Consider the following 23167-nt stretch of genomic DNA (forward strand, 5'->3'; position numbering starts at 1 on the left):
CAAATGGTCTATTCGCTGGGTCGTATTTGGCTTATTAGTCAATGAACAGTGTTTTTTCTCACACCAAAACAGCCAACAATACTTTCAGTCATGACTTATAAACCAAATAAGCCCAAACAAACAGGACGAAAAAGGTTAATCTTTCAACATCAAAACGAGACTGCAAGTTGATGAATGAACACTTATGCTGCTTTGCCGAGGCAATCATAATATTAGTATAAACAGAATACAAAAAAATCGATAAAGTGTCACTCAATCCAATTGTGTAACAAATGGGTCTGTTCGGCTAGTATTAAAGCCGGCTGAAGCTGTTTTGTTGTGCGAGAAAAATACTATAGATTATAACTGATAAGCCGACTGATAAATTCAAATGAACAGAAGACATTCTCAACAGAAACAGTAAAGTCAAGAACATTGAATCTAGATAAAAATAAAATATAGCTTTATTATGGGCGTGATTGGTTGGAAGGAGCCCCAACCTGGCCCATGGGATGCACGTCTGCACCATTTGGTTGGCTGCACTGCACGGGGCCTTCAGCCTGGTCTGGCCTCGTCTGGCAACTTATAAGCTTATTGGAGTTATTGGTCTGGCAGTTCTTTCCGTTTATTTGTTAATCAGCATTTATGCTGAAAATCTTGTAAGAGATTGGCTGTGTACGTTTGTAGAAGCCGGAATTATTCCTTTTTCTAAAAAAAAATGAGCAAACTTACAATCTTTTGGGTACATAAAAAATCACAAAATAATTGCTAGACTACTGGTCTGACAGATCTTCGTTCAATCAGCAAATAGAGATATGGTCATATAGATGCTGCAATCTGCAACGACATCATTGTAAGTACTTTTAGACCAATAGTCCTCGAATATTCATCGTGTTCGCTTAGACTTATAATCCATACTTTTTTAACTAATAAATAATATTTTTTTCTTATAACAAATTAGTCAATAGTATTTTCAACCATGACTTATCAGCAAAGCGAACATGGCAATTGCAAAGTGAACTTGTGTACCTTATTACAAATCAATGAATACACGCATGCCGTCATGAGCCAGTTGTATTGGTATTCCTTCTCTATAATCAGAAAAAATTACGCATGAGACAAGGCCTTTTGCCTAGAGAAAATTAAGGAAAAATGTAACTACTCCATACCTGATAGACCATTCTGCCAACACCTGGTTTTCTCTCTGATGCTTAAAAAAATGCCTCCTTTCAATCAACAGAGCTCGTTTAGGACGGATCCTTTTGATAGCATCAAGACTGCAAAAATAGAACATTGGTTTCATGCTGAAGAACAAATTGCTTTCCCCCACAAGAAACACTTGACAGTTTGTTAAGAGAATCTGATTAAAAAAACTTCAAGGAAAATATTAAGAAGTCCTTGAAAAATAACTTCACTCAGTGTGGGGGTACAACTCCGGATACCCACGGTAGACTACATAGGCTGCGGCCCCAGGGGTGGCTCAGCTCACAAGACGAAGCCTTGCGGAACACGGCGTTGCCCAGCGCGCCCCGCAAGACACCAGGAAGATATCCTGAAGATACTAGAGATCTGTTAGGATACGTGTGATCACATGATTCCTGTAATCTATTATTATTTTCCGGTTATCTCCTAGATCTAATCGACTTGTAACCCTGCCCCTCGGACTATATAAGGCGGGCAGAGACTCCTCAAAACACACGCAATATCATACGATATTCAATATAATCCAATAGACCACAGGAGTAGGGTATTACGTCACGCTGACGGTCCGAACCTGTCTAACTCTTGTGTCTTGTTGCCTTCTTGTTCTCGATTACATGCATCTCTGTCGATCAATCTACCTTCGTGGGATACCACTCGGAGGACTGCCAACGATATTCTGTCGATAGTTGGCGCGCCATGTAGGAGTGTGATGTTTTCATGTCGAACAAGATGGTATATTTTGCAGGCTCTTCGTCCCTCCCACAGCCCGGCCAGATCTTCACGGTCGGATCGATCTCCTAGGTCATCAACGCTGACGGAGACGAAGAGCTCATCGAGCTAGTGCAGATCAATTCTGCACCGATCACCCCAACACTAGAGACTGCAGATTTGATCTCGGAACCGCCTCCGAGGTCGTCTTCATCGACAATTCGCCGCGCGCCCCCTCGCTACCCGAGGAGGCAAATCAACAACGATGATTTGATCACGTCCATCGATCAGGTTGGCCACAAGCTCGCCGATAGCCTCTCTATCATAGAATCGGCTCTGGCCACTTTGGTCTAGCGCTGACCACCCTCCGAGTCAGATCTATCAGAGGTTGATCAGGATACTCCAGGGGTTATGACCCTACACTTTGGGTTCACCAGCGTCGCCGCCACCTATCAAGATGCCCTAAGGGGCAAATTCGTCGACCAGGTGGGAGATATCCATCCTCTCGCCGACCAGCTCTCGTTGACTATCAACATGCTACACATCGGCCGACGCCCCGAAGCATCCCTCCAAACCATCCTGGAGGAAAATTCAGACTCCGAGTCCTAGGGCTCTACGGAGACTGTTGCGTGAAACCACCACTGTACAACCTCCTTTCCCACCGTATCGTGGAGGTGGAATTTTTAATGTCAGCGTCGACAGCCCTCCACGGGACGGGGAAACCGACGAGGACCGCGCCGCTCATGTTAACAGGAACGCCAACCGTGCGCAACACCGAGCAAACGAATCCGCCATTATGCTAGCCGAGGCTACTCGCAACAAACAGCTCGACTCACAAGGGAGGCCATGCCCACTCCAACGCAACCTCAATGATGAATTTGTCCGTGTTGACGGCCACAACGTCTACAAGACCCTAAGCGCCAACTTGGCCTTGATTGCCAATGAGCTCGTCCGGCTCCCGCAAACACTAGAGGTCGCCAAGGCTATCGCCATGCTTAAAGCGACGCACTGTCAGGTCAACGAGATCCGCCAGGATCAGAGACCTTCCTACTCGATGAGCTCGATTCGTCGATCCACCGCGCCAATATCTAATTGCCTCCCTAGACGAAGTCGTTTCACCAACCAGCACCGCGACGATGGATAACCACTCTAGGGGGGAGCTAGGGGTAACCGCATCGACTACCCTCACCAACACGACCAGGAAGTCGACCAAGATGTCCAAGCGAACATCAACAATCTCTGAGACGCGCGACGTCGTATCGACGGGCATCGCTTCTCTCACCATGAAGAAGAAGTACGTCGTCATCAAGAATACGAGCAAGAGTTTGATAATCCGGACTCAGCCCTCTAGCCACTCAATGTTGGCAACGCCATAGATCACAATGGTGATGATCCTGAAGGGCCCCAAGCATTCATGAGGGCACTCCGAACACTTCTAGTGGCCCCATGGTTTCAAAATCACTGGAGTCAAGCCCTACAAGGGACGGATGAACCCCACATAGTGGCTGCAAGCTTATGCCACTGTTGTGCGTGCCGCCGGGGGAGATATTAGCGTCATGGCGAACTATCTTCCCGTCATGCTTCACAAGCCTCACCCCGAACTCCATCGAATCCTGGGAAGAGCTAAAGAAGGTCTTCACCAATAACTACATGGCTACATGTACTCGGCGGGGCACCAAACATGATCTGAATCGCATCTACCAGAAACCATCCAAGCTCCTCCATAGCTACATCAAATGTTTGTCCGAGATGAGGAATCCTATTCCCAACATCACAGAAGCAGAGGTCATCACCGCCTTCATCCGAGGACTCCATCACCGTGACCTCCGCTCCAAGTTTAATCGCAAGCCACCTAAGGGGATTGGTGAGATGATTATGACTGCTGATCAGTACGTAGATGCCAAAGAGGCTGAAGTATGCTTCAACGAGGATGCGGGCACTCATCGCCCAACTCGCCGTAGCGATGAGCGACCCAACGACCGACGCCACAACGACCGACGCTATGACGACCGCAGTCACCATCGGGACAGTGGCCGTGATCGGCCAGAATGGTCCAAATCCGGTCAATATCACCGCCGCCGACTAGACCACATCATCGCCGCCGTGACGAATCTCGTGCCAAGCGCAACTACGACGAGCAGTACAAGAAGATCCTCGAAGGCCCATGCTCCCTCCACAAGAACAACAAGCATAAGATGAAGGACTGCCTTGGCTTGGCTAAGGAATTCTAGGCTAAAAAGCCAGATGACGACAACAACGATGGAGCCAGAGGCCGCCGACCACCTAGGGACAACAACAACGCCTTCTAGGATCACGACAAAGTGGTCGCCACCATCTTTGGGGGCCTTACCACCTCCGTTGATGCGAAAGACGCCATCACCAACCCCAGCTATCGCCCCTGGTTTGAGGTCCCTCATCGCCTTCAGCAGGGCCGACCAGTGGGCGGACATCTCTTACATATGGTGTTCCCCCTCATTCTTGATGCAACCATCAGGAAAGTGCTTTTCAGGAAACTACTCGTCGATGGCGGAAGCGCTCTGAATCTCATCTTCATCAGAGCCCTAAAGGAGTTGGGCCTTGGAATAGGAGATGTCACACCCTCTGACTCCTCCTTCTGGGGTGTGGTACCTGGCAGTGCATCCAAACCGCTTGGAGAGATCACCTTCCCAGTAAAGTTTGGCACGGCTAGCAATTATCGCATTGAGCACATCAACCTCTATGTCGCCGATTTCAACACCGCCTACCACGCCATACTTGGTCGGCCAGCTCTTCCAAGTTCATGGCCATACCGCACTATGCCTATCTGGTGCTGAAGATGCCTTCACCTGTAGGAGTTCTGGCCCTATAGGTCAACCTCTCCATCGCCTATGCCTATGAGACAGAGAGCCTCGCCCTCACTGAAGCCACCGACCTCTCCATCTAGATGGCTAGAGTGGTCACCGATGCCAAGACGGTGCCCACCAAGGACCTGGAGATCCCAGCGCTGGAGCCTCCACATGCCTCCGCCAAGTCCAAGAAAACAAAGGAGGTCAAGCTTGGCCTCGATGACCCCTCCAAGACCATCAAGATTAGGGCTCACCTCGACCCCAAATAGGAAAGTGTGCTCGTCTCCTTCCTATGTGCCAATGCTGACGTATTTGCTTGGAAACCTATAGACATGTCGGGGGTACCATAGGAGAAGATCAAGCACTCCTTGAATGTCTCATCGGCCGCCAAACCGATCAAGCAGAAACTACAACGATTCGTGCCAGACAAGGAGGCTATTAGGGTAGAAATAAAATGGCTCCTAGCTGCTGGATTTATTAAAAAGTGTATCATCCTGAGTGGTTAGCAAACCCTGTTCTTATTCAAAAAAAGAATAAAGAATGAAGAATGTGCGTCGATTACACCGATCTCAACAAATACTGCCCTAAAGACCCCTTCGGTCTACCTCGGATAGATGAGGTTGTAGACTCCACCACTGACTGCGAATTGCTCTCCTTCCTCGACTGTTACTCTGACTATCACCAGATATCCCTAAAAGAGGACGACCAGATCAAAACGTTGTTCATCACGCCTTTTGGTGCATATTGCTATAGCACCATGTCCTTTGGACTCGCCGGGGCGACCTACCAAAGGGCCATCCAGATGCACCTCGATCAGCAGATAAGCCACAACATCGAAGTTTACATCGATGAAGTGGTCGTCAAGTCCAAGACCGCCGACAATCTCGTCGCTGACCTCGAAGAAATGTTCGCCAACCTAAAACGATACAGATGGAAGTTGAACCCTTCAAAGTGCATCTTTGGAGTTCCATCTGACATACTCCTAGGCTATATCCTCAATGCCTACAGTATCGAACCCAACCCCGACAAGGTCTCCGCCATCACCAACATGAAACGGCCAACATGCGTAAAGGATATACAGAAGCTCATAGGGTGCATGGCTGCTCTCAGCTGCTTTATATCGTGCCTCGGTGAAAAGGGACTACCGTTCATCAAACTCCTCAAGGCCTCTTAGCACTTCTTCTGGTCGAAGGAGGCAGATACAGCTTTCGAGCAACTCAAGTTGTTTCTAACAGAGCCTCTGATCATGACGGTGCCTCGACCAGACGAAACCCTACTAATCTACATCGCCGCCACTTCTCACATCGTTAGCACAGCTATCATCGTCAAGCGCGAGGAAGCCGGACACACCTATAAGGTACAACATCTAGTCTACTTCATCAGTGAGGTCCTTAATGAGTCCAAAACTTGTTATCCCCGAGTTTAGAAACTGCTATATGCCATTCTGATCATGTCACGCAAGCTCCGCCATTACTTCTAGTACTACAAGGTCGCCATGGTTATCGAGTTCCCTCTGGGAGACATCCTCCGCAACAAAGAGGCCAATGGCCGCATCATCAAGTGGGTTGTCGAGCTCGACACTTACTCCATTGAATTCAGAAGCAGGCCTACCATCAAGTCACAGGCACTCACTGATTTCATCGCCGAGTGGACCGAGATCCAAGAGCCCATCTTCGCTACTTGCCCCGAGCACTGGGTGATGTACTTCGACGGTGCCCTCAACATCAACGGTGCTGGTGCTAGCATTTTATTCATTACGCCGACCAAAGACAAGCTCTGATATGTTCTCCGAATTCATTTTCCAGGCTCCAACAATGCCGCCAAATATGAAGCACGTCTCCATGGACTCCGTATAGCCATCGAGCTCGACATCAAATGCATCATGGTATATGGAGATTCCACGCTGGTCATCAACCAGCTCAATAAAGAGTGGTCATGTTCCAGTGAGAAGATGGACGTGTATTGTGCCAAAATCAGGAAACTCAAAGGGAAGTTCTACGGTATCGAGTACCACCATGCGGTACGAGATCAAAATCAGCTCGCTGACCACCTATCCAAGATAGGCTCTTCTCGCGCTGCGATTCTACCTAGGGTTTTTATTCAAGACCTCTTTACGCCGTCCATTAAGGAAGATTAGGAAGTTCAAGAAATCCCCCCCGCTGAGCAGCTGGTACTTGTAGTACCTTCGTCGACCGCCGGTTGGAGGGAACAGTTCATCAAATACCTCACCAGCGCCGATGTACCCGCCAACAAGACCAAAACTGAACACCTAATCTGTCGCAGCAAGGATTACATGCTGGTGGATAGGAACTTGATGAGGAAAAGTGCTAAGGAAGGGATACTACAGAAATGCATCACCCAAGAAGAGGGAATGAAACTACTTATCAAAATTCACTCTAGTTCTTGTGGCAATCATGTGGCCTCAAGAAACCTAGTCAACAAAGCTTTTTGAGCTAGTTTTTATTGGCCCACGGTCATCGCTGGCGCTAAAGACCTCGTCCGACATTGTGAAGGATGTCAATTTTTCGCCAAGCAGATACACGTGCCGACGTAGGAATTGCATATCATCCTAGCTTCTTGGCCTTTCACATGCTAGGGACTGGACATGATCAGGCCTTTCAAGCCAGCACCAGGTGGTTTTCGGTATGTGTACGTCACCATTGACATGTTCTCCAAGTGGATCGAATACAAACCGCTTGTTTCGGCTACTGCTAAGAAGGCAGTCGAGCTCTTCGAAGATATCATCCACAGATTCGGTCTCCCAAATAGCATTAGCACCAACCTTAGAACTACATTCACTAGTCATCATTTTTGGGACTTCTGCGAAGACCGATGCATCTCTGTCAAATACGTCTCTATTGCCCATCCTAGAGCTAACGACCAGATCGAATGGGCGAACAGCATGATCCTTGATGCCCGCAAAAAGAGGCTATATCAGAAAGAGCAAAAGCATCCGGGCAGATGGTTCAAAGAGCTCCTAGCTATGGTCTGGGGACTGCGCACTCAAGCTAGTCGTAGCATCGATGTGTCTCCATACTTTTTAGTCTATGGCTCAGAACCCATACTTCCAGTGGACATTGCCTTCCGAGCATGTAGGGTGGAACATTATAATGAAGCGCAAGCCACAGCTGTTCAGATAGAGGACATTAATAGGGCCAAAGAAGAACGCCTGATCACTTGCATCCACACAGCTAAATACCTAGAAGGCCTACGAAGATACTACAACCACAACATCAAAGGTCGTTCATTTGCTATCGGTGACCTCATTCTTCGTAGAAAACAGAAAACTAAAGGGATGCACAAGCCATCCTCCCCCTAGGAAGGGCCTTATGTGGTCAAAAAGGTTACCCGACTAGGGTCTTATTGGCTATGTAACTTGGATGGAATCGATATCCCCAATTCATGGCACATCGAGCACCTTATACATTTCTATCCTTGAAACGCTTCAGATATGTACTCTCCACTCCATAATGAATGAAGTTTTTGTCACCACAATTTGTCTCCATTATATCTCCATTATGGTTTAATCTCCATTTGCGGTCGCTAGCTCTAAGCTACTCCTTAACAAACCCCAATACGTGATCTCCATAAATGCTCCACCACATCTCTCCATATCTCCAAGATATTTCGCCAACCACCGAGCAGCACACATTCTGCTCTATGTTCTTTAGAGAAGACCCAATCGCCGATCTCTCCCTACACGTGCTACGGGCTCCGTGCTCTATGTTATGGGTGGTTGGCTACGGTTCCTTGGTCACACCTATTCCTCCTACACATGCACGGGCTCCGCGCTCGATGTTATGGAATATGGGCTAGCCAAGGCCAAGAGCCCAGTAAAGAACTAACTGCTCAGGCGCTACTTATACCATGTATAATTGTGTTTGGGTTAACATTACATCTATTTTCACCAAAATACTGGCAAACTGCATAAACATGCACATGTCACTTTACAACATGTATACACATACATAAATATTTGTCTACTCCCTCGCACGTTTTAACTATCCTCTCCAGTTGTTACAGATTACTCTCTGAGCAGATCATTGGGCTTGGCCATCACCATCCACCTCGCTGAATAGGTCGACATCGTCGGCCAGCTTCTTCACCGTGTCCTCCACCTCATCTTCTAGTTGCTGCTGCTTCGTCACACCCGTCCCTCTGGTGAATCTAGCCCCTATCGCTTGAAGATCGATGGCAGGGTAGTGGGACCGAACCACCGCTAGGGCATCTATTACGACGGAGATAGTGGTGTCTCGATTGAAACTCTTGAAGTTCTCCCACGCCGCCTTGCATCTATTGATAATGGTGTCCAGACATGGCAGTCTATCATTGGGCTAAGGAGCTACCTCCATGTCAATGCAGTTGAGCATAGGCTTGATCCCGGTAACCACGGTTTCAAGTTTCCCCCTCTGGGTCTAGGCCTCCAACTCTAGCATGTTGAACTACGCCTTGGTCCTTCGATGGTATTCTGCAGGCACCAAAAGGATCCGTCAAACAAAGAAATCACTTCGGCTATAACTTCGACCAAGAACTACTAACCTTTCAGCTCCTCAGCTAGTTTCTCTGCTCGCCCAGATGCCTTCCCCTTCTCCTCCTAGAGCTGACTGATGACCTAACACAACTGACCGAGCTCCACATCTTGCTCTATAAAAGTGACGATCGTCAGCAACATTAAAGTTGTCCGATAATACAGAACAAGTCCACAGATCTGTAGTACCTTTTTCTGCTCAAAGAGGCTTCTCAGTTGCTCAGAGCTGTGTTCTAGCTGCTCGGAGCTACCCCACAACTGCTTGGACATGGTTGCTAGCTGCTCGAATAAAGCCCCCTTTTGATATTCTAGATCCCGTGCGTTAGATTCGGCAAGATCTCGCTCGCGCTGGGCCCTCTGGATGTTTTTCTCCATAAGCTTCACCGCCTCCTTTAGGTTCGCATTCTCCTCGGTGAGGGGCTCCATCCTCTTGATCAGCTGCCGCCATTATTTGGTAGTACATGCTATGCCCTACAAAAGCACCAAGATTATGAACTCCAATCTCCAACGTCAAAGATGAGCATTAATGACGCAATATTAACCTTGATCTGTGGGATGGCTATGGAAAGGGTGGACTCTAGCCTCCTTACCTTCCTGGTGGTGTCCTCCTCTTCCACGACCACCACTTCATCGCCCCGCATACGGAGGATCCAGACGGCTTGAGGTCATGATTCCTCACGCTCAATCTCTTCCATCTCGTCCTCTTCCTCCACAGCTGGTTGCACCATGTGGGGGCTCGGTGGCCACACAGCGTGTCCGACCACACCCTCCAACATCACTAGGAATGTCTCCTGCTCCTCTAGCACCACCAGCTTCTCTGCCCCAGAGTCCGGTGCGGCTTTGGCAACTCCAGCATCTGCCTCCGAAGACCCAGTGTCTCCCGCCGTTGCCCCAGGCATCACTGCCAACTCGTCTGCCATCGTCGCCAACTGTTCTCTGCCGCCAGGTCCATCAGCAGCGATGGTCGACTCCTCCATAGGCCGTCGAGCACCCGAGGACTCTGGGACAGGGTCTGTCGGCATTGCCTCCGCGCCGGGACCAGCCCCTGGCTGCTCGCTAGTCTGGACGGACGGATTTAGATCCTCTATACACCTCGCTCTGCATCAGATTAGCTCATCAATCACCGTAACTATAAGCATCCAATAGCAAAATAAATCCAAGGCAAGGATACTTACATGTTGGCCTCCCGGTACACAGTTTTGAACCGGCGCTGCCTCCTCGAGCCCCCAGGAACAGCTCTAGGGTCAACCCGCATGCCCTAGGCTGAAGGTCTCATGGCCTCCGCCGTCGGCCTCTCCTCCGCCTATCGCTTGGGGACTCCCTCCCCTCCTTTTGGTTAGACCTCCGTGCGTGTGTTGCATGGCAGCGCCTTAGTGCTTGGAGGAGGAGCTACTGGAGCCCCATCATCATCCGACCACTCAGACATCGCCGCACTCTACATCCAAGTGGTCTGACCGCCACCAAGCGAGATGCCGCCTGGTTTGCAGAGCACTGCATCCACCGTCTTCCTCTTCTTGTGGGCCCTACTCATCTGTCGCCGCCCTCTTCCCCGGACTTTCTTCAACATCAAGGGACTCTCTGTCCGACCAAAGCCTGTGCCTCTAGACTCCGATGAGGCACTGACGGTACCTTCCTCCGGCTGAGTGGTTGGCCAAGCATTCACTGCCTTCGGCCAATCGCTCCTCGGCACGCCCGAGAAGTATGCCACTCGTTCCTGCGAATGGATCTTTCCACAAGTGAATCAGCTCACTGCTCGGCAACAGTACAGGATAAAAAGCATCCGGAACAAACAGTTGAGACTTTTACCTAAGGAGGTGGATTCGTGCAGTTAAAGGCTCTCGTCTGCCCTGACATGCTGAACGAGGCATTTGGAGCAAATAGTTTGGCTCCTTGGCATATTATAGCGTCCCTCGATAGCCTCTCCATCCTCTCTCGGGTGTCGTTAGTGTCCCCCTTGAAGTCAAAGCCCACGTGCGTCCTCTCCTTGCAAGGCTGGACACGGCGCACTATGAAGCTCGCCACCACCAGTCCGCCGTTAATCTTTATGCCCTTTATCAGGCCAAGGAGCTCCCTCACCTGCTACATATCAGCACTGCTTGGCTTCTCCGACCAGCTCCTTTGATTCTCTAGAATGTGGTCGACGTCGCAGTAGACGGCAGGATGGTTCTACTTCATGTAGAACCACCTGGTGTTCCACCCCTTCAGCGAGGTGTTCAGCGGTACAGTGATGTACTCGCCCACCATCCCATCGCGGAGTTGCAGATACATGCCGCCTCCCACTCTAGAACCGCCGTCGCCCTTCTTCTTTAGCCAAAACAAGTGTCGGAAGAGGTTGAAGTGGGGAAGAATTTCGAGATATGCCTCGCAGAAATGGATAAAAATTGAGATGTGAAAGATGGTGTTTGGGTGGAGATTGCACAGACTAACTCCCCAAAACTCCAACAGATCCCTCAAGAACGGATGAACATGAAATCCTAATCTATGCCAGAAATAATCTTCAAATACTACCTCTTTGTCAGTATGCGGCATCGGGTAAGGCTCACCTTTGAACGGCCGCCATTCGGCAGTGACACGGTCCGGAAGAACGCCCGCCTCCACCATCCCATTGATCTCCGCCTCTCCCATGAGCGACGGCACCCACTCATTGTCACAACTTGCTCCGGCGGTCGCCTTCTTTGGGTTACCAGCTCCCCTCTTCGGCACCATCCCTCATATTTGGATTAGGACTGGCAGCAGAAGCGCGTGTGGATGTGAATTGGAAAGCGCTAGGGCTGAGGAGGAAGACGAAGTGGCGAAGTGGCAAAGGTGGGAGCACGAAGTGTTGCGGTGCAATTATAAAGCACTCCCCCCCCCCCCACTTTTTGCATTTAAGGGTTTTTGGGAAACCGCTCCACGATTTGCGCCTCTCTGAATTCTCTGAAGTGGTATGATAGGCCGTTACCTGGGCTTTCGCGCAAGTGCATCCCATATCGCCCATTTTTCGCTGTAATTTGTTACTTCTCACCGAATATTCGTCGACTTCTCCGCAATCCATTAAGGCTCAGTAACTCCTACTGTACAGCCATTACTCTAGTTTTTTCTCCACGATTTAATTTCTTCAAGGTTTCCACTAGTGGCTCGAGGACTGCGTCAATCACTATGACTTGGTTCCTCACCACACTGGGGACTTTCTTCTGGTTACTTTTGTTTCTGACCCTGGCACCACGTGACCACGTCACCTACTGTCAGGTTCGGGGATTAAGTGGGCACACTTCATCTTACGGTGAATGTGCTTTTCTCATTTTGGGGCTTTGCCCATGGACTGTCTGCCTGCTCGGCTGGTCTTCTGCTTTTCTTCTACTTTGGACCCTGGCACCACGTGACTACGTCACCTACTGTTAGGCTCGGGGACTAAGTGGACACACTTCACCTTGCGGTGAGTGTGTTTGCTATAATCTAGAAGACTCCGCACCTCCTAAAGTTGAAGAAGATTATCTCCCTTTCTCATGGTCGGACTCTAAGTGGGCACACTTGGTCTACCACGGGAATTTTTTTATTTTGAACTTTGAGCTTCTTACATCCTTGTGGCAAGCCTTATTTGGGAAAGCTCGTGTTCGGACGGATAGTTAAGCTGGTCGACTACGGTCCACAACTGCTCGGCGACTCATTACGGTGGTCAGACCATGAGTCTAACTGCCCGGCTTTGTTCGCACCTGCTCGGACAAGCTCAAGACAGCGTTGCACAGCGGATACAAGGCGCTCGGGGACTAGCTGTGAGGGGTACAACCCCGGATACCCATGACAGACTACATGGGCTACGCCCCCAGAGGTGGCTCAGCCCACAAGACGAAGCCTTGCAGAGCACAGCGCTGCTCGGCGCATCCCGCAAGACACCGGGAAGATATTGTAAAGATACTACGAGATCTGTTAGGATACGTGTGATCCTATGATTCCTGTAATCTGTTATTACTTTTCGGTTATCTTTTAGATCTAACCGACTTGTAACCCTGCCCCCCAGACTATATAAGGCGGGCAGGGACCCCCTCAAAACACACGCAATATCATACGATAGCCAATACAATCCAACAGACCACAGGAGTAGGGTATTACGTCGCGCTGATGGCCCTAACCTGTCTAACTCTTGTGTCTTTGTTGCCTTCTTGTTCTTGATTACACGCATCTCTGCCGATCAATCTACCTTCGTGGGATAACCCTCGGAGGACTACCGACGATATTCTATCGACACTTAGAGTTAAATGAGTGCTGAAAGAATCTCCCTGTTCAGAACATGAAGCCCATGTCAGACCATCACCATATTTGACAGCATTTGGACTTTAACTGTATCAGATAATCAGCAATTTTGTATTCATCAATGACATGGAATGTGGGACACTTACCACTCCATGCAAAGCGTTTGCTTCTAGTATAAGAAGGTCAAGTTGTCCAGCACCAGACTTTGAAATAACTAGAGGCAGACAGCATCAGCAATTCAACATTATATTCCACTCAGTGACATGAAGCAGTAAAATATGCAGGAAACAAGAGTATCCAACTACAAAAAAAGACAGATTTTTTGCCGTGTGAAATTATGTTTCTCAACCTTGTTAAAACTATTTGATAGCTGACATATACATATACTAAGACTCTGGTCTCCGAGAAACATACTGAAAAGTGGTACCATTGAATTTGACCGGATGAAATCACTGGAGTTGGTGTGTAGATTTCTATTTTTTTTGTTCAATACCCCACCTATAGCATTTGGCATACAAGTTTCAGCAACAACAATAGAAAAATAACCTGCTGCATTATCAACCACATTCATAAATAATGTCAAGAATTTTGGATGCAACTGAATAGATTAGTGCCGTCTTCTGTTTCATTACAAATTATGCCTTTAACATGTCAGTAAAAAACGCCACGTGGTATTGATTAAAAATTATCCTATCTATAATCCATAAGAACAAGTATTCTAATTATCTGAAGAAAAGATTATGGACCAAGAATTATTTTTTTACCATGCTCAGTTTTAGGTAGAAATCTCGAAACATCAGATAAATATGCAACTCTGGCTCTCCTCCCAAATAAAAAGCCTAAGCAAATATACCCCTCTCCGTGCATTACCTGAACATAGAATAGCAAGCCAAGTAACACCACTCCAGAAGGCAAACAATTAACAAGATCAAATACTGCTTAACAACGCTGGTTGTTGTTACCGGCATCGACACAAACTCTAGCCCCGATGCTACAAACGGTTTGTCGACATCATCCTCGATTATCTTCCAGTCAATTTTCGCGGCTTGGGCATCTTCATCGCCATCCTCTGGCTTCTGCTCCATCAGGTAGGGGAATCTTCTCGCGATACTGTAAATTCGGTGGTTGGTATTACATGACACATTGTGTTGGTGACTAATGCAGTGCAGTTATTCAAAGGTCATTCAGTGCAGTGCACTAAGACAGCACTAGGTGAAGGTGAACCTGTCCATGGTGAATTGTGTGAGAAAAATAGGAATTTGTTCAATGTCATTTCTGCCATTTCTTGGTTGTACCACCCAGATTTCATCAAGGCCTAAGACAGCATCTGCGTGCTCATGAGTCAGAAAATGATCTGCAGTGCAGAGAACCCTCTTAGTGCTGCTGTCACGAGAATTGAGACTTGAGAGGGTGAGCATCAGTTGTTTTCAGAAAAGAATGCACTGTCAAAAATCTCACTGAATCAACGGAAGGAACTTTGTGGTGGACAAACCACCGGAGAACTTGTTCTCTGAAGGTCTTGCCAATGTCGATTAGGATGTACTTGTGGGTTTCATCATGGCAATAGTCTATCAAGAGGGAGGTGTTCAGTCTGAAAGCAAACGGGCATATGCATTTTGTCAGTACTAACTACTAAGCACTAGTAGGAGTGTAGGATGTTCTATGACCAATGCACGTGTACCAAGGTTCTCTACTTGCCCACTATAAAATCAACAAAGTGCCCTCAAGGGGTAAGTTATCTAAATATATCTATAAAACATTAATGTGAGGGGAAAAGGATATATCATCTGGGAGCAAAATTTTAAGAGTAAAGTACATTTTTCAACCTTTAACTTTCACGTTAGCTCTATTTTCAATGTTGAACTACAGAAATCGAGTACGGAAAACCCTCCAATTTGAAACCGGACAAATTTGGTCCTCTAACTAGTTCAATGCTAGCTTTTTATTTCCTCTAAAAATAAAAAAAAAAACTGGTTTAATCTCTAAAAGTTCATAAGTCATTTATCTTAAATAAGAAAAAGTGAAACCAATACCAAGTTTTTTTTTTCTAAAAATGTCATCTATCATTAGTGCTCTATTTGGAGTTATTTGAAACTTATTTGTTCATGTTCTTAGTGCTTCAATAGGAGCAGTAAAACAATAGAAATAGAAATAAATAAGTTTCAAATAAATCCAAATGGAGTGACCAACGAATAGATAACATCTTTAAAAGGAAAAATGGAACTAGTTTCATATTTATCTGATTTAAAATAAATTAGTTATGATTTTTTATATTAAGGCAAATTTTAATTATTTTCAGAAAATAGAAAACCACTTGGGAAACTAGGCGAAGGACCAAATTGCCTGGTTTTCATAATTAGAGGTTGAAAATTGGACTGTTGTATAATTTGGAGGTTGGAAAATGGACTTTAACTAAATTTGAAATTGTATTTCTAGTTTATAGGAAAGTGAAGCGTCAATTATTTAAAAACAAATAAAGCGCTCCAAAGTGTCAAAGTATTTAGAAAATATTAACCTCGACAAGACTTCTATTTCCCTAGAGTATTTAGAAACGGTTGTTAGTATTTTGTTTTCCTTGCATTTATTATTAACCTCGACAAGACTTCTATATATTTCCTGAGAATTGTGCGTATAATTAAATCATTCTATTGTAGATAGTATAAGTATATACTCCCTCCCACCCTAAATAATTGTCGCTATGTTATTCATGCCAACTAGGTTTGTAGAAAATATTAACAACGTTTTATCTCCAAATAGGTTTATTATAAAAATAAATTCAACAATCTACCAAACGATATTAATTATGTACTATAAAATATTAATATTTTCTTATATATACTTGTTTAAAGTTAAAAGAGTTTGACTTCTTGAGAACGAGAACGACAGTTATTTAAAGGTAGATGGGGTATCTTCTCTAATACTAAGTGTAAACTTTTTCCTCTCCTAAGTTTTTAGATGGTTGGTTGGGGGAAATGTAACGGGTATATGATCACGCGGGTAATGAACGTGGTAATGAACGTTTGTTTTAGCCACCTCGGTAAACAAGAACCGCGTAATCTGAAACGGACTAGTAGAAAACTGATACCGCTCAAAATCGAGTGTAATGGAGTGTTGTTTAGGCGCTAGAGCGGTTGGGCCCTGTGGCCATGTAGTCGAGACAATCCTCTGTTGTTCTGCATCTTCACGTGGGCACATGAGCTACTGAGAAAGCTTCGCTGCCGAGGATGCGCGAGCGGCGAAAGCCTTTTTTTATTCCGTTACCAGATTGAACCAAAGAGGTTGTGATTTGGTAATAAACTATACCATTGACGGAGCCCGGCGGCCTTAGGCCTCCACCAGGGCTCTTAGCACTCAACTTCACTAGATCTAATCACTGTGTAGTCCATGTATATAGACTATGCCTACTCTACTTCTTAGCCTACTAAATTGTTGAGGCTTCTAAAACATTATGGACCCGTGGCTGAACTACACATTTCGTTGCAACCGTATGAAAAATATTTGATAGCATATCTAATATTAAAGTGCAATTTTTTCTTCTCTTTTCTTTCGGCTCTCACTCTCTCCCTCGTCTGTCCGCTCCTTCCTCACTCCTCTTCCGTCCCTCGATCCATCATCACTCACTCTCACCTTTCTCGTTTTGAGTTTGGTCCACCGTCTTTCACTCATCTTCCGTCCATTGACCCGTCACCCCCCACTCTCACACTTTTTGTTTTGAGTTTGGTGCTGCAAAACCTTCATTAGTATCACACCACTCATGTCATGGCTTGGTTGTCCGAGCCCATACACGTCGTGGCACGCGTGCAGACATGTGGCTCGCATTCCACCTTTCTTAACAGGTGGGCACAATTAGCCACCAGTTTAAGTTGAGTTAATCTCCTATCACCTTCTTCAAAGAATGAATCCTTTAGGGCATTCCCAATGCAAGAAAGTATAAGTAGTTTCTTTAGCATAGGAGAATGTACCAAGAAACTATCCTTCACAATGAAGATTTCTCCCAGTGTCCTGATAAAAAAGTTAACCAATCAATCAATGTCCTTCTCTTTCTCATCCAAGGATCTTCTGTGCAAAGACCACGCCACATGGCCGCACATGAGGTGAGTCCAGAGCGAAGCAGCGCCGCCGCCGGAGCCCCAAGCCAGCACCGGGGGTCGCGTCCTCGCCATCCACTGCGCTCCCGGCCTCGGACCTCACTACTACATACAGATTTATCACTATCGCTACTTTCACTATCGTAGCGATAGAAGCGACAGTGGATACTTTCATCGTCGGATGGAGCGATAGCGAAGCCTCTGTTGATATTTTTTAACGACTATTGAAGGATTCCGCAAGCGAATAGAACTATTGCATAGCACTTCGCTCAGTGAGTACCGAGTGTCGAATTTATATTTTTTCCACAGGAAGACGGAAGGCTAGAATTTATATTTAGCTAAGAATTGCTAAGGTAAAGCCTAAGTTAATCCTAGATAGGTGAACGATAGTGAAGGGTAATGTGAACTACTAATAATAAGCTAACCTAGAGATAGCTAGGTGGGAGAGCGAGCGATTTATCTTTCTAGTAACTAAGGTAAACAAATGACTAGGAGAAATGTGCTAGTACTTCGGGGCACAGCCTGCCTACCAACTAGCAGAGTTAAATAGATAAAGTCTGCCATGAGCCCTATGATTTAATAACTAGACCTATCGTGGTGGAATACAAAGGATGGACAAAGCTGTCACCACTTGTCACCTACCACAATTTATCCGGGGGCTTAGCCGTATCCACGTGTAATCTATAGCCTAAGCACCACGCTTAATCTATAGGCTTACTACTTTGATCCGAGCTCCGAAGAAATAAGATCAAAGCACCCTAACCAGATGGTGAAACTGGTACTAATGAATAGCTACTAATTATAAGATAACCTATGCTACTAATGCCAAACAATAAGCACCAAAGCTCACTAATGATGAACACTAATGACTAAGTACTTAAAGTAAAGCAAGCAATACTAGAATAAAGTAATTAAAATAAATACTGAATAAAGTAAATGCTAAAATGAAAGAATTACAAAGGAGCTATACTAGACCCAGAAGACTCTTCTGAACTCCAAGAGAAGCTCCACTCTTGCTCTACTCTACTACTAGACTACTACTCTATAGCTAATGCTAAGCTAGAAAGCTAAGAGAAGCTTGGAGAGCTTGGAAATGAATGGGGCGTCTTTCCACTAAGCTCTGCACCCTCTATTTATAGTGTAGAGTGAGAGGGAGGGTACTTGTAGGCAGCTAGGAGGTCGGTGGAGGACCTAGGGCGCTAGGCGGCGCTAGGGTGGCGCTGGCCGGCCCTCTGTTCCACTGCCTCCTAATCCAACGGCGATGGTTGGCTCCCAATGGTGGTTACTTGGACAACACATGGTGAAATTCGGATGGTAGGTCAGTTATTAAGTTGGTGGAGGCTCCCAAGTCTATGACAATGGGCCCATGGATCCACCGTGAACAAATCTTATCCGTTGATCAAACCGACTTGAATGGAAGCTTGTGATTGGCTCTGGAGCAGCTCCCACGGATCGATGACGTGGCAGGGCCACTTGGGGGCCGGGCGGCGCACTTGTGTGGCCGGACGACGCTGCCAAGTCAGCCCTCGGCCACCTATCATATCCACTTGCTCCATGCTTGTCACTATTTTGGCCTATTTTTGCCATATTTCCTATATACAAATAATTATACAAGCACAAGTGGAACTAGGTGAAATTTAAACAAAATTCTACACATGTGATGATGATTTACCTCACTTTACCATTCTTTTAGGTGGAATGTTGATGGTCAAAACGAGTGTTAGTGACCGTCAACAAGCTCCCCCAAGCTACCCCTTTGTTGTCCTCAGCAAAGATGCGGGTTTAGCATGGAATAGGTGTTAGATTAGGAGTTGCTACTATGTAATGCTCTGCAAAGACTTGTATACAAACAAATACCATCTCTTGAGTTGAACAAGTTAGTACTTAGAAATTTCACCATCAGTCTCAGCAATGTGGAACTTATAGCTTTGACCGTGACATAAGCAATTGCAAGAATGTGTAGCTAAATAGATACTTTTTGCCTACTTTGGTTTAGCTCAAACTTCCTAGAGGTTTTCAATTGATTTTGAAAAGAAAACTTTCCTAAGTTCCTCAGATGGTACACTCAAGTCACTCAATGGTGTTTGAAATCCTCACAAAGGCCATGAATTTTAGCCTTAATTTCTATCCTAAAGCTTATGTGGAGCTCAAGGTAGGGGGTAAAAGCATAGCTAACTTGAATTGAGTATATTGCTAAGTCAAACACTTGGATCACAAGGAGCAACAAATCATACAAATTGATCAAGATGTGCATGTGTGTGGTATATTTGGTGGAAGTGGTACTCCTTTGAGAAGTTTCCCTTCTCTAGCTTCTTTTTGAGAGAGGGCATGGCTACTTTTCTTTTTCTCTCTCTATTTTTTTGAACACTAGAGCTTTTTACTCTTTTATTCTCTCTCTCATTTTTTTCTATAGCCCATGCCTCTCTCTTTGATGTAAGACAGCTAGAGAGGTAACTTTGATTCTCATAGAGCAATAATAAATGGAAAGCATATGTGGTTGCGTATCCCCAGTGTAGGAATAGCACAAATATGTGGGTGTACATGATCTTGATCAAAAAGCATGAAAAGTTTCTCTACTCAGATCAACAAGGCTTGAAAAAGCTCAAAACGAACAAGCAGCTTTTATGGTTGCTTTATCATGTATGAATGAATATTTATTTGGCTCTGATAGGAATTTATCACCATTGAGGAACTTCTAGCAAGAAAGTTTTAGCATTTTGTAAAACAAAACTCTAGGTTGTTTTTACCATTCCTCAGATAGGTTCAAAGATTTACTCTAATCATGGCTACAACATATCTCACAAAAGTCTATTCTTGGTTCTATCATTTGCAACCCATGAAAGCATTCAACTTAAGATGAACTCTAAGTTTATCATGCTCAAAACTTAAGGAGTATAAGGTTGTATAACAAGCTTTTGCAAAGTATCACAGAGCAACTATTCATCATCTCCAAATAATTTATCATCATTTTATTAGAACAGAGTTTATCTCAAGATAAATTTAAGGCACTTCTCTCTACATTCTATGATCATGAATGTTGAAAATTAAAGCAAACATAAATGTAAAGAGAGGGTTTAAGATTTTCATACCTGAGCGGGGAGAGATATCTCCCCAAGCTTGCCTTTTACATAGATTGGAATGTCTTCTGGCGGCTCTTTTGATTCTTTTCTTTATTGACTAACTAATACTACTAAAATACATAAATGACTAAATAACTAAACCTATTACTACTAGATAACTTATTCAGTAGGAATGCTACTGAATTTGATTCATTATTATTATTAAATATTTTTTATATGTTGTTTTAAATGCAAATCCATCCTATCATGCATTAGCTACTACATAACTTTATTTATTAACATAGAGTAGCTTAAATGCAACTAACCTATCATGCAATGCAAATTTATTGGAAATCTAAATGAGATGCAACTAATGAAATGTGGTAAATAAACGCAATGGATAGAAAACTTACCTTTTTGACAGGCTCAAGGTCATTCGTCCTTGGGCAGAGGTGTTTCCTCTTGTTCCACCTTGGAGGCCTTGTCAGGATCAGGGGATGACGAGTTTGAGAACAGATCTTTCCTTTTACGCCATCTCTTTCTATTCTTCTTTTTCTTGATAGGTTTCTTCTGTTCTTCAATCGGCTCTGGTTTCTTCATCTTGATTCTCTTCGAATGTTTTTTCTTTTAATGTTTCTCATCAAAGAGGGGTTGTCCTATGGCAAAAGCAAATATTTCTTTTCTTTCAGCAAAGTGGAATTTGATTTGCCCAGAAGCCACATATATGCAAGTATTTGTAATGTTAAGGAAGGGATGACCAAGGATTAAAGGTGTATTCGCAGCGTTACCCATGTCTAAGATCATCAAATCTGTAGGAATATAGGCACTCCTAACTTTAACTAATAAATCAGTGGCTACTCCCTCGATATAATGGGTGGATTGGTCGGCTAATTGTAAGTAAACTGAGGTTAAAGTTAGGGGAGTATAAAACAATCTATCATAAGTTTTCTTAGACATGATGTTAATACTAGACCCTAGATCACAAATGGCATTATGAAAAGTGTGGGGGGCTATGGAGTAAGTAATGACGAGGTTCCTAGGATCACCTTTCTTAATAGGAAATCCCCAGCCATTTTCAGAAAAGTCATACCTTGCCATAACAAGGTTGGCTGCCTCCATGGTTCCTTCAAGTTTGCCAGGAATTCAATCTTTTTCATAGGATAGGATAACAGCAACAATTTGAGCTAATTAGGTTTCTATCATCTTATTAAAACTAAGTTGATTCTTTAAGATAGAAGAAAATTCATCCAATTTAGCATTTATATTTTCCGACATCTTGTCATGAGAATGTAGCTTCTTATTAATGCTATCAGTCATCCTACCATTGATATAAACAAGATCTTTCAGGAAAGCATAACTATTATTACCTTGATTATTCATACGAGGAGAAGAGTAATAATTGTTACCTCCCTAGTTGTTGGAGCGCTGATTCCAGCCTTGATGTTGTTGTGGACGAAACCCGTTGTCAGTGTTGATGAAGTTGAGGTCCTCTTGGGTTTTGGGACAGGAATTTCTCAAATGTCCAACATCTCCACAGACTTCACAAGTCATGTGGGAATCCATGGCTTTGAGGGTCTCTTGGGCACTCACCTTCTCATAATGTTCTACTCGCTTCGCAAGCAGATCCATCTTAGCTGCAAGCATGTTAATTTATTTAATTGAATGCATACCTCGTTTACAGGGTTGGAGTCGATCGTCGCTCCATCCTTGGTTGGAAACCATCTTCTCGATCAGCATCTTTGCATCTGCAACACTTAGCGAAAAGAATTCTCCACCAGTAGCAGCATCTCAATGGCTCCTATCTAACAGCACTAACCCATGGTAGAAGTTCTAGATCAAAAGCCAATCTTCCATGCCATGGTGCGGGCATGCAGAGAAGTACTCATGCATTCATTCCCAAGCTTCGAGAATTGACTCATCTACAAGTTATTGAAAACTAGAGATTTTATTGCGCAGAGCATTAGTCTTCCACATGGGGAAAAACTTGACTAGAAAAGCATTGGAACATTTGTCCCAGCTATCTACAGCATTGCAGTTAGAGTAAAACCATTGCTTAGCCTTTCCTAACAAAGAGAAGGGGAAAAGGCAAAGACGTATAGCCTCTTGGCTCACTCCCTTAACGGTGAAGGTGCTACAAATCTCCAAGAAATGTTGGAGGTGAGCATTTGCATCCTTGTTGGCTTTGCTAAAAAACAGACTAGCTTGAACCATCGTAATTAACGCTGGCTTAAGCTCAAAGTTAGCGTACCCAATGATAACATTGGGTCCGGTGGCTAAATTAGCAGCCGAGGGTGCAGAAAAATCATGAATGGACTTGTTGCCCATGGTCGTGGAGGGTAGTGATAGGATTTGAGGAAAAAAGGATAAACTACTTAGGATAACTAAAAACCTAGCTAGCAAGTCTAGCAATATAAATCTGAGGCCAGTTGCCTTCCCCGGCAACGGCACCAGAAATGCTTATTGATATTTCTTAATGACTATTGGAGGATTCTGCAAGCGCACAGAACTATCACGTAGCACTTTGCTCAGTGAGTACCGAGTGTCGAA

General features: G+C 45.1%; 1 protein-coding gene and 1 non-coding gene across 2 annotated transcripts; one reads left to right on the forward strand and one right to left on the reverse strand.

Annotated features, from left to right (window-relative positions):
* Positions 1-1012: 1012 nt before the first annotated feature.
* LOC136494575 (uncharacterized) lies at positions 1013-14755 on the reverse strand. The gene is made up of 7 exons (XM_066490725.1): positions 14698-14755; positions 14436-14575; positions 14238-14343; positions 13623-13687; positions 4191-4195; positions 1149-1256; positions 1013-1070 (listed from the first exon to the last, which is right to left on the reverse strand). The coding sequence occupies exons 1-7, from the start codon at positions 14753-14755 to the stop codon at positions 1013-1015; spliced, it is 540 nt and encodes a 179-aa protein (XP_066346822.1).
* A 7717-nt stretch (positions 14756-22472) lies between these two features.
* On the forward strand, positions 22473-22581 carry LOC136495023 (small nucleolar RNA R71). Its single transcript, XR_010768817.1, has one exon. It is a non-coding gene; the product is annotated as a small nucleolar RNA R71 (small nucleolar RNA).
* Positions 22582-23167: the final 586 nt, after the last annotated feature.

This window comes from Miscanthus floridulus, chromosome 11 (genome assembly GCF_019320115.1).
Source record: "Miscanthus floridulus cultivar M001 chromosome 11, ASM1932011v1, whole genome shotgun sequence".
NCBI classification, from domain to species: Eukaryota; Viridiplantae; Streptophyta; class Magnoliopsida; order Poales; family Poaceae; genus Miscanthus; species Miscanthus floridulus.

Excerpts from the sequence above, each read along its gene's own strand:
- LOC136494575 (XM_066490725.1), bottom strand. The coding sequence starts at position 14,755 with ATGGCAGAAATGACATTGAACAAATTCCTATTTTTCTCACACAATTCA. Across the intron at positions 13,688-14,237 it reads TCTACCTAAAACTGAGCATG|TTATTTCAAAGTCTGGTGCT; the intron begins GTAAAAAAATAA and ends GTCTGCCTCTAG. Across the intron at positions 1,071-1,148 it reads TTGGCAGAATGGTCTATCAG|AGAAGGAATACCAATACAAC; the intron begins GTATGGAGTAGT and ends TTCTGATTATAG.